The sequence below is a fragment of the Sardina pilchardus genome, chromosome 5 (assembly GCF_963854185.1).
Source record: "Sardina pilchardus chromosome 5, fSarPil1.1, whole genome shotgun sequence".
Lineage (NCBI taxonomy): Eukaryota > Metazoa > Chordata > Actinopteri > Clupeiformes > Clupeidae > Sardina > Sardina pilchardus.
This window is the reverse complement of record NC_084998.1, coordinates 4,470,157-4,482,332: the sequence shown is the minus strand read 5'-3', so window position 1 is coordinate 4,482,332 and position 12,176 is coordinate 4,470,157. Positions and strand designations below refer to the sequence as shown.

The 12,176-nt window shown below is 49.7% G+C and overlaps 1 protein-coding gene across 3 annotated transcripts in view; it reads left to right on the top strand.

Moving 5' to 3' along the window:
- The window catches only part of smarca1 (SWI/SNF related, matrix associated, actin dependent regulator of chromatin, subfamily a, member 1), a 28,776-nt gene extending 17,908 nt beyond the window's left edge, over positions 1-10,868 (top strand). For 2 of the 3 annotated variants that reach the window (XM_062536007.1, XM_062536009.1), the window contains 9 exons: positions 1-123; positions 823-933; positions 3,577-3,690; positions 4,932-5,054; positions 5,499-5,631; positions 5,973-6,091; positions 7,690-7,902; positions 8,707-8,817; positions 9,729-10,868. The exon at positions 1-123 is cut by the window's left edge and continues 3 nt beyond it. In XM_062536007.1, coding sequence (XP_062391991.1) covers positions 1-123; positions 823-933; positions 3,577-3,690; positions 4,932-5,054; positions 5,499-5,631; positions 5,973-6,091; positions 7,690-7,902; positions 8,707-8,817; positions 9,729-9,794 — 1,113 coding nt within the window. In that variant the 3' untranslated portion in view covers positions 9,795-10,868. The remainder of the gene's footprint in view (positions 124-822; positions 934-3,576; positions 3,691-4,931; positions 5,055-5,498; positions 5,632-5,972; positions 6,092-7,689; positions 7,903-8,706; positions 8,818-9,728) is intronic. The other variant, XM_062536008.1, reaches the window with a different exon arrangement.
- The last annotated feature ends 1,308 nt before the right edge of the window (positions 10,869-12,176 follow it).

Below are 12,176 nucleotides of genomic sequence, written 5' to 3'. Positions count from 1 at the left end.
GCGGAGATGAACGAGCGACTGGAGAAGCTGGGCGAGGGTTCTCTGAGGAACTTCACCATGGATACGGGAGCAGAGACCAGCCTGTACAACTTTGAAGGCGAAGACTATCGTGAGAAACAAAAGGTGAAGGTCCACGACTGAAACTGACCTCTGATTTCCACCCACATGTCCTGCAGAATTGATAACATTGTAAACATTAAAATGAGTGGCACATTCAACATACATTATAACTGCTAAGTTACTTGAACAGACTTTAGTTATGGAAATATCAGAATAATGATAGAATAATGATCAGAATAATGATAAGTGATAACTTATAATAGTCTTTTTTTTAGTCAGATGTAGGTATCAGCCAGTTGCATTGTGTAAGGATAAGGATAAGGATAAGGATAACTTTAATAATCCCCTAAAGGGGAAACTCAGTGCCACCATACAGACAACAACATAAGCAAAGCACAACATGACACACAATAACATAAAGCAAGACACAGCAACAGGAAAAGCAACATACAGTTAGACAGGACACAAGCAGACAGCAAAGCAGACCATGGCAGTGGACTACCACTGCTGTTGAGTCTTTGAGTTTCTATTTTAGTGTGTGTGTTTGTGTGTGTAACTGTTTATTCTGCATTTGTGAATGTGTGTGTGTGTGTGTGTGTGTGTGTGTGTGTGTGTGTGTGTGTGTGTGTGTGAGTGTGTATGCATATGTGTAACCCATCTGCCTATGTTCCACAGCTCAGCATGATGGATTGTGTGTGTATTTGTGTGTTTTTGTGTATGTGTGTATACAGTATGTGTAACTCATACGTCTATGTTGCACAGCTTAGCATGATGGAGTGGATTGAACCTCCAAAACGGGAGCGCAAGGCCAACTACGCTGTGGACGCCTACTTCAGAGAAGCCCTGAGAGTCAGCGAACCCCGAGCACCAAAGGTCAGCAACCCCCCATGCCCCTCTTCACCCCCCCCCCCCCCCCCACGCCACCCTACACCCCCCCATGCCCCTCTTCACCCCCCCCCCTATGCCACCCCACCCCCCCATGCCCCTCTTCACCCCCCCCCCCCCCCACGCCACCCTACACCCCCCCATGCCCCTCTTCACCCCCCCCCCTATGCCACCCCACCCCCCCATGCCCCTCTTCACCCCCCCCCCCCCCCACGCCACCCTACACCCCCCCATGCCCCTCTTCACCCCCCCCCCTATGCCACCCCACCCCCCCATGCCCCTCTTCACCCCCCCCCCCCCCACGCCACCCTACACCCCCCCATGCCCCTCTTCACCCCCACCCCCCTATGCCACCCCACCCCCCCATGCCCCTCTTCACCCCCCCCCCCCACGCCACCCTACACCCCCCCCATGCCCCTCTTCACCCCCCCCCCTATGCCACCCCACCCCCCCATGCCCCTCTTCACCCCCCCCCCCCCCCCACGCCACCCTACACCCCCCCATGCCCCTCTTCACCCCCCCCCCCCCTATGCCACCCCACCCCCCCATGCCCCTCTTCACCCCCCCCCCCCACGCCACCCTACACCCCCCCCATGCCCCTCTTCACCCCCCCCCCACGCCACCCTACACCCCCCCCATGCCCCTCTTCACCCCCCCCTATGCCACCCCACCCCCCCATGCCCCTCTTCACCCCCCCCCCTATGCCACCCCACCCCCCCATGCCCCTCTTCACCCCCCCCCCACGCCACCCTACACCCCCCCCATGCCCCTCTTCACCCCCCCCCCCCACGCCACCCTACACCCCCCCCCATGCCCCTCTTCACCCCCCCCCTATGCCACCCCACCCCCCCCATGCCCCTCTTCACCCCCCCCCCTATGCCACCCCACCCCCCCATGCCCCTCTTCACCCCCCCCCCCCCCTATGCCACCCCACCCCCCCATGCCCCTCTTCACCCCCCCCCCCCTATGCCACCCCACCCCCCCATGCCCCTCTTCACCCCCCCCCCCTATGCCACCCCACCCCCCCATGCCCCTCTTCACCCCCCCCCCCCACGCCACCCCACACCCCCCCATGCCCCTCTTCACCCCCCCCCCCACGCCACCCTACACCCCCCCCATGCCCCTCTTCACCCCCCCCCCTATGCCACCCCACCCCCCCATGCCCCTCTTCACCCCCCCCCCCCTATGCCACCCCACCCCCCCATGCCCCTCTTCACCCCCCCCCCCCACGCCACCCTACACCCCCCCATGCCCCTCTTCACCCCCCCCCCTATGCCACCCCACCCCCCCATGCCCCTCTTCACCCCCCCCCCCCACGCCACCCTACACCCCCCCCATGCCCCTCTTCACCCCCCCCCCCCACGCCACCCCACACCCCCCCATGCCCCTCTTCACCCCCCCCCCCCTATGCCACCCCACCCCCCCATGCCCCTCTTCACCCCCCCCCCCACGCCACCCTACACCCCCCCCCATGCCCCTCTTCACCCCCCCCCCCCTATGCCACCCCACCCCCCCATGCCCCTCTTCACCCCCCCCATGCCCCTCTTCACCCCCCCCCCCCATGCCACCCTACACCCCCCCCCCCTATGCCACCCCACCCCCCCATGCCCCTCTTCACCCCCCCCCCCCCACGCCACCCTACACCCCCCCCCATGCCCCTCTTCACCCCCCCCCCCCACGCCACCCTACACCCCCCCCATGCCCCTCTTCACCACCCCCCCACGCCACCCTACACCCCCCCCATGCCCCTCTTCACCCCCCCCCCACGCCACCCCACACCCCCCCATGCCCCTCTTCACCCCCCCCCCCCATCCCCATGCCACCCCACACCCCCCCCATGCCCCCCTTCACCCCCCCCCCATCCCCATGCCACCCCCCCCCCCCCCCCCCCCATGCCACCCTACACCCCCCCATGCCCCCCTTCACCCAGGTAAGGGACTCACCCATGCTTGGTAAAGGAGATGTCCACGGGGCCTGTGTTTGTGTAAAAGTTGATCAAGTTACAAAATGTAATCGTTTCTTCCTTGGGTCATGCCTGACATTGGCTGAATATTTCAGCGAAATTCATTCATTACTTTTTGAGTTATCTTGCTAACAAACAGACAGACAAACAAACAAACAAACAAACAAACAGACAGACAGACAGACGCCGGTCCCCGATGAAAACATATACCTCCTTGGCGGAGGTAAATAATAGAAACAGCATTTGAACATCCCAGAAGTCAGTGGCAGAAAACATTCGCTGAAAATTTCTTTTTGAAAACACTTTTTGAGTTATCTTGCTAACAGACAGACAGACAGACAAACAAACAAACAGACAGACAAACAAACGCCGGTCCCCGATGAAAACAAAACCTCCTTAGCGGAGGTAATTATTGTAGCCCTGACAAAAAACTAACTGCATTACATCAAGTGCCAAAGTTAGTGCAGATTGTGCAAAAGTGCAGTTTTGGAGGAAGTATTTGTGTGTATGTGTGTGTGTGTGTGTGTGTGAGAGTGTGTATGTATGTGTGTGTGTGTGTGTGTGTGAGAGAGAGTGTGTGAGAGTGTGTGTGAGAGAGTGTGTGTGTGTGTGTGTGTGTGTATGTGTGAGAGTGTGTGTACATTTGCTTAAAGCTGAATGTTCTGCAGGCTCCTCGGCCCCCTAAGCAGCCCAACATCCAGGACTTCCAGTTCTTCCCCCCGCGCCTCTTTGAGCTGCTGGAGATGGAGATCCTGCACTACAGGAAGACCATCGGGTACAAGGTGCGTCTCCACGCCTGTCGCCTGACGGCTTAACCCCTCTACTGCTTGGGGCGCATATATACAATGAGTGTGTTCTAGAACGCCAAGGGCGCATACAGTATGTGCGCCCAAGGAGCATCATCATTGCCGCCATAACATACAGTATAGCCAATTAAAACATTGTTAATGTGCTGTTGCTATGCAGAATTGAGAGTAAATATATTCTAGACAGATCACGATTGGTTAATATTTACAACCCTTAAAGTAATGTTTCCAAAATCATTTTGATGGTACTTCAATTCTTAATAGGGTGAACGACTCTCTTTCTACAGACTGCTGTGGGTGCATTCTATATTCTCTATATTGTATCAGAGTTATGTTTACAGTTTGTTGCACAGACAGACATTTAGTTCATTTGGTATTGGCGCGTCTCCACTGGGCCCAAGAGCAAATTGCAGGGTTACACAGTGTTCTGTTCTGTCATGGTCACTACAGAAAAACCATACAAGGTGTGTCTCTGGGCCATTTCACTTCAATCTCAGTTGTACTTTTGGGCAAAAAATATCCGCACATTCCGTCTTCTTTGCTATTAAAGCACCTTGGGACCAAAGAAAACGCTGCCGCTCAAATAGGACAATTTGTCGACAGTTTTTCTTTTTTTCTCCTTTCTCCTTTCAGTGCCCGGCACTTGTTGTAAATATAGATGTTCGTGCATTCTTACTTTTAGTTGTACTTTTATTTTATGAAGTCTGTGGAAATAAGGTGTGTGGGTTTTTATTATGTCTCGGCAACCTTTATTGTGTTCTTGGTGTAGGCTTATTCATCTTAAAGCAAGACTCCCCGTATTATAACCAAGGGGTAATTCAGTTTCCAGATCTGAATATTTTACTAATATTTGATATTTTAATATTTGATATTTCAGTTTAATATTTGATGTTTTATTTAACAGCTTTGTCTGCACTCTTGGATAAAACATGTTGTAGAGAAGGCTATAAGGGGAATCAGTGCTTTCAGAAATCAATAATGCCACTAATGATTATCTCAGCTGTCATGCAAGACTTGTGCCATAACCTTCCCATTGAGTTGTTTCTGTATCTCTCCCTTCTACTCCCCCTTCTCTCTCTCCCCCTACTCTTCCCTTCTTCTCTTCCCTTCTGTCTCTCTATCTTTCTGTCTCTTCCCCTCTCTCTCTCTCTCTCTGTCCACCTCTCTCTCACTCTCTCTCTCTCTCTCTCTCTCTGTCTCTCTCTCTCTCTCTCCAGGTGCCCAGAACTCCAGACATCCCCAATGCAGCTCAAGTCCAGAAGGAGGAGCAGCGCAAAATAGATGAAGCGGAACCGCTCTCACCTGAGGAGACCGAGGAGAAGGAGAAACTACTCACACAGGTACACACACGCACACACACACGCACGCACGCACGCACGCACGCACGCATGCACGCACGCACACACACACACGCACACACACACACAAACCTCACCTGAGGAGACCAAAGAGAAGAAGATATTACTCACACAGGTACACATGCTGAGATTCTCACAGGTGCAAACTATTCACACAGGTGAAATTGACCACTTTCTCTCTCTCTCTCTCTCTCTCTCTCTCTCACATACACACACACACACACACACACACACACACCTGAGGAGGAAAAGCTACACACACAGGTGTTCTCATATACTGTAGACTCCCACAAAAAAATAGACTCTCTAAGATTCTCTGAAATTGATCTCTCACAGACCAAAACAGACAGGCACACACACACACTCAGAAAACAAACACGTCATCTATGTCTAAGATGTACACTATTTCACTGTTTTGTTATCCAGGGATTCACGAGTTGGAATAAGCGTGACTTCAATCAGTTCATCAAAGCCAATGAGAAGTACGGGCGAGATGACATAGACAATATCGCTCGAGAAGTTGAGGGCAAAACTCCTGAGGAAGTCATAGAATATTCTGGTAAGATTCTGGTGTCAATACTTTGCCATGTTACAGTACGACCGTAACTGACCAATGCAGCAGAGTGCTGTAACTTACTGTAAATGTTCAAATGCTTAAATGCTGAAATGTTTTTTTCTGTTGCCATAGCTGTAGGTCTGTACTCTGTAGCTTAAATGTTCAAATGCTTACAGTAAATGTTCACAGCTTCAATTTTATTCTAGATAGATAGATAGATACTTTATTGATCCCCAAGGGGAAATTCAAGATGTTCAATTCAATTCTATTGCAGTAAGTCTCTTTGGATAAGCGTGTCTGCTACTGTAAATGAGTTGGATGTAAATGTTTGACCGTTTGAGCAGCGGTCTTCTGGGAGCGCTGTAACGAGCTGCAGGACATTGAGAAGATCATGGCCCAGATCGAGAGGGGAGAAGCTCGCATCCAGAGACGCATCAGCATCAAGAGGGCGCTGGACGCAAAGGTCAGACACTTCTCAATATGCCAGAGATTCAACTCACTCTCAGTACAGGAGAGATTCAACTCACTCTCAGTACAGGAGAGATTCAACTCACTCTCAATACGCGAGAGATTCAACTCACTCTCAATACGCGAGAGATTCAACTCACTCTAAATACGCGAGAGATTCAACTCACTCTCAGTACACAAGAGATTCATCTGACTCTCAACTCTCAACACACAAGAGATTCACCTGACTCTCTCAACACACAAGAGATTCACCTGACTCTCAATAATCAAGAGATTCACCTGACTCTCAGTACGCAAGAGATTCACCTGACCTCTTGAAGGTATCTGCATAAGAGTGACATGACACTGTCATAACCCTATAACCCTAACTTGACATGACACTTTTATGACTTGTTTATAATGTTCATGACATGTTTATGACAGTGTCATATCACTCTGATGTACTGTAGAGGCCTTCAATTAATTCTCCACACCTTCCTTACATTAACATTAACATCAACACAGTGACCTGCGTTCAGCGCTGACATTAGTGTGGTGCACTCTGCTTTCGACATTCCATTACTTAGACAATATTATTCTCAACACGGCCCCACATATCAGCTTCAAACTCTGCCGCCACCTACGCTGGTGTGTGGGGTTGTATTGAGCATAATGTGGTCAAAGTAATATGGAACCTATGGAAGCCAAGGACTGAAGACACAGCATGCTGCTTCCAGACTGTACACACATTCACCCCAAAGATTCTCAAGTGAAATGTTCAAACCTTGGTTACAGCCCAGGTAGCGAATATGGTGTTGTTACCCTGGTTACAGCCCAGATGGCGAATATGGTGTTGTTACCCTGGTTACAGCCCAGGTAGCGAATATGGTGTAGTTACCCTGGTTACAGCCCAGGTAGCAAATATGTTGTTGTTACCCTGGCTACAGCCCAGGTAGCGAATATGTTGTTGTTACCCTGGCTACAGCCCAGGTAGCGAATATGTTGTTGTTACCCTGGCTACAGCCCAGGTAGCGAATATGTTGTTGTTTTGTTAGCAGTTGCAGTAAAAGTGCCACAATGTTTTGTTTCCAAGGACACCCCTTGTTTTGTTTGTATGGCTCACTTTTGAGTCAGCAATGTTGTAATGCACAGTAGACTGATGGAAATTCTCGTAGAGGACTTGCCTTTGTTTTCACCTCACCTGACGTCATGTTTGGTGTTGTAATCGCGTGTGTGACTACACGTACAAGACTTGTTTTCACTACGCCTCACCGCTCACGTTTGTATTTGGTGTGGTATTTGCATGTGTAAGTACTCACCACACACCTAATCTCATGACATCTTTGGTGTGGTATTTGCGTGTGTAAACGACCCATAGAAGACTTAGCCCTTGTTTTCACCACACCTAATCTCACGTCATGTTTGGTTGTTGTTGTGCCATGTGGGACACCGTACCTGTGGCCGCCGGCGCTGCAGATCGCGCGGTACAAAGCGCCGTGTGAGAGAGAGAGTGTGTGTATGTGTGTGTGTGTGTTTGTTTTCACCGCACCTAACCTCACTTTACTGGTTGTTTTTGTGCCATGTGGGACACCGTACCTGTGGCCGGCGCTGCAGATCGCGCGGTACAAGGCGCCGTTTCACCAGCTGCGGATCCAGTACGGGACCAACAAGGGCAAGAACTACACGGAGGAGGAGGACCGCTTCCTCATATGCATGCTGCACAAGATGGGCTTCGACAAGGAGTACGTCTACGAGGAGCTCCGCCAGTGTGTGCGCAACGCGCCGCAGTTCAGATTCGACTGGTTCATCAAGTCCAGGACCGCAATGGTGAGTGTGTGTGTGTGTGTGTGTGTGTGTGTGTGTGTGTGTGTGTGTGTAATTGAGTTTGTGTGTGTGTGTGTGTGTGTGTGTGTGTGTGTGTGTGTGTGTGTGTGATTGAGTTTGTGTGTGTGTGTGTGTGTGTGTGTGTGTTATGAGGACTCATGGGGCATGTTTCAGTTTGGACCATCAGCATCCGTATCAATGGGATGTGTGTGTGTGTGTGTGTGTGTGTGTGTGTGTGTGGGGGGGGGGTGTGTTTTAATTGGTGGCAATAATGGCAATGTGCTGTTCCGCAGACATCTACAACTGGCACTAAGCCGCCTTTGTGCATATAAAACTGCCCGTAATTAAAGAAAAACTATGCAGGTTTGGCAATTTCCTCTTTGTTTTCTCGTGTTACGCTCGCAGGTTGCTCTGCAGAGCTTCTCCTACAGCTTTAGTGTGTATAGTTTACAACACTCCAGTCTGCCTTTTCATGAGCATAATCGCAAAGCTGTGAGACTTTCTGTTTGTCAGTGCACCGGCCTGCCGGCCCAAAGTTGCAAAGGTGTTTTTCCCGCTCACAGGCGCTAGGTAGGAAGCGAAACAGCCACCGTTCAACCCCTAAAAAGACATAAAACCATTCCAATGACTCTGTAGCTGTTAAGTTAAAGTAAATTAAGCTGACCCCCCGCATAGTTCCCCTTTAAGACAGCACAGTAGCCACACACAACACCAGGAGCTTGCCTTTGAGAAAGCCCCATGAGCTGAGAGCTCCTCCTTGTGTTCCTGTGAGGCCTGATCATGGGTGTGCTGTTCTTTGGGTGGCAGGAGCTCCAGAGACGCTGCAACACTCTCATCTCCCTGATCGAGAAGGAGAACATGGAGATCGAGGAGAGGGAGCGGGCCGAGAAGAAGAAGAGAGCCCCTAAGGGACAGAGTGTAAGATAGCACAGCAACACACACATACACACACACACACACACACACACACACACACACACACAGGTCAGGGGCCAGGCACAGCACGATTCGGTACCTACCTCAAAGTTGAAGTCACACAGGAAACCTGTAAAGTTGTGAAGTTAAGTGTAAAACCAGTAAAGTATTGCTAGCCTAACATTCACTTACAATACTATTGATATGTGCTCAACGCCTAAGCAAGAATAGTGTTTTGAAAAGGGCCGGGTTTCCCAAAATTGTTAAGAAGCTCTTAAGTGCTAAGAACTTCTTAGGAGCGTTGTAAGAATGTTCTAAGAACGCTCCTAAGAAGTTCTTAGGACTTAAGAGCTTCTTAACGATTTTGGGAAACCCGGCCAAGGTGTTGAATGCTTAGCAGTTAGCACACACAGTAGTCTGGCACAGCAGCACAACACCAGCACCACGGCAACACTGGCCAGAGGAGCCCCCTGCTTGTTCTAAGGCGGTGATCACATTGGATATAATGAAGTGGCAGCGCTAAAGCATAACAACACTTGCTGTCAATGTGACCCCTGTCTAAAGAATAGCTAATGCGCTAACAGTGTAGGCAGCTGATGAATGTATGGAAAACTCTTCAAATCAGTAGGAATTCAACTTGTGTTGCAGTGCAGTTGGGGGCAGTTAATATGGTATTAATATGGTTTTGTTTCTTTTAACTTGCACAAAACACTGTCCTGCAACTTATACACAATGCGGCTTAAACAATGACTGTATACACAAGAATTTGGAATTTCTACTTGTACTGTAATACACACACAATATACTCGTGTTGACAGAAAGTTTACAGCAAGTGAGCAGTGCTTGTGTGGTTTGTACTTTGTGTAGAGTTGAATTACTGTGTTAGTGTAATCGCAACTTCTCGCTTCTATTAGCAGGCGCACAAGAGGAAAGCTGACGCCGACTCCTCTGGGCGCAAGGAGAAGAAAGCTCGCACCTGAAGGCCTCGTTAGGGTGCTGTGGAGCATTATGACTAATTCAGACACACACACACGCACACACACGCACACACACAAACATACACACTCACTTACCAACCAATCCATTTGCTCGCATTTCCAATAATCCCATAATCTGTGCATGGTTGTATGCTGAAAAGAAGAATACTAGAGCAAACCCAGTAGGTGTGCTTGGCTTGATGTTCACCCGGGAGGAGCTCACCCTCCCCCCCCCCCTCCCCCCCCCCCCCCCCCCTCCGAGACCCATGGCAGACTGTGACGTCATAAAGACATTGTGATCGCGTGCGGTCGGGTTGACGCTGAATCTCTGAGCCAGTGAGATGAGAAGCCGTGGCTATGCTGTAACATGTTCACCAGGTGGCGCTGTGACGTATGGAGATGTGTTCAGTCAAACCCACCCCACCCCTCATGTCTCCACTCCCGAGTGTGTTGCATTTGCTGTGTGCTAGTAATCGTGTCACGCTCATGGAATATCAATAGTAAATAGTGAGGTTCTGGATAAGAAAAAAAACAAACAAACAAACAAGCAAAATGGATCTAAGTCATTATTTTGTGAAGATGGCTGTCTCTGCTGGCTGCAAGGCTTCTGATTTGTACGGGGTTTCTTTCCCAGCCTTTTTTATATAGTATAGTCGTTTAATGCACTTTGAAGAAAAAAACCCCCGAAGAGTTCAAACATCATATCTGATGTCTTTTTGATTTCGGCATGCGGAGAGAAAAAAAAGAAAGGGCAGTTTTATGTCTGTTTGTTGTGATTCTGTGTTTGCCTGATAAGCTGTTATGCAAGTTACGTACCGCATCTTGTATTACCCCACATGATGACTTTTGCACATATCTTGAGCATTTTTCTACATTTCATTGAAAGGGTCATATGAGCTTTTTACATATTCATATTTTAATCTTTTCATGGTTTCCCCCTTTCTATGTATTAGCTTAGTGTTATTAAATAAAACCAAAAAATGACTGAATGGCTGTGTGGGGGTGTTTGTATTTATGTCCGGAAAATACATGTAGATTACAAATATCGTAATTTCCCAACTATTAGCCATGGCTTACACATTGATTTTGTATTATTTCTTCAGCTATGAGGTTAATATCGTTTTGATTCTTTTAACTTGCATTACAGTAAACACTGTCCTGCGGCTTATACACAATACACTGGATATTATTGTATTCACAATTCCTGTCGGGAGAAGAATTTAGACTTGGAATTTTTACTTGTATTACGCAGACGATATACTTATAATACGGTAGACATCTCACAGATCTTCCTTTGCACATACAAAGGACATGAGGAAACAGTAATTTCCTGTGTATTAACCACATTGTCTATAAGTCGCAGGACAGTGTTTTATGCCAGTTAAAAGAAGCTAAATCATATACTAGTAATATATTAACAGCCCCTGTGTATTAACCTTATCGCTGAAGAAATGTTGCACAAATCAATGTATAAGCCGCGGCTACTAGTTGGGAAATGACGGTACAGATAGAGCAATTATCCCTCCCCTGACCTTTGACCTGTCCCTCTGCATATGCCACATAATGACCAGATGTGATAACCTGTTGTGGGTGTTTCTGAATGGACTCCCTCCATGTCTCAGCATCCACCACTATATCCTGCTGAGGAGGAGGAGGAGGCTTGGTGTGGGTCCGCTCCTCCTGCTTGCCTCTCTGAATAATTAAGAGCAACACATGCATTAACATACATGCTGCCTTGGCCCCCAGGGAGCGTGCTGTGCTCGTGCAATTATTAAATGCGTTAACAAGGCTGTCTTAGCACATCTTGTGAAGTTTCACACACATGACTGTAAATGATGCGGAAGGAAGCCCCGTTACCAACATTAAGTCGTCTTTCAGCTGGTGGCCACATGGTGGAGCTGTAGCTCCACCGTGCTGCAGCCTTGCCCCTGCCCTGTCACAGTAGCCTGCTCCTCTGCATAATCGTGTCCCTGTGCCGTCGACACTCTGCCACCGCCATGCCACCGTGCCGCCGTGCCGCCGTGCCGCCGTGCCGCAGCCTTATCTCTGAGCCGTCACCACCGCACTCTCCTGCCAGCCTCACCACGTCCTGGTGCCGGTGAGGAGCCGCCGCCGCCACAGCCGCGCTGATGTCGCGCGTTCGGCTTTAATATCATATTTGCTCAGCTGAATCAAGCATCACTGAGCTGAGCTCGGCAAAGGAGATACATGATGACAGAGCCCATCAGTGGCGCTCGCTGAGGAGGGCGACACCAGACTTGTCATGTTCCTGTACTCTCACTTATGCCTTCTATTCCATATAGAAATCCCAGTGTACTGCTATAGCCCGTGGCCAGGGCTACTGTAGGATAAATACTCTGTGTTGAAATGACATCTGCGGCAGCA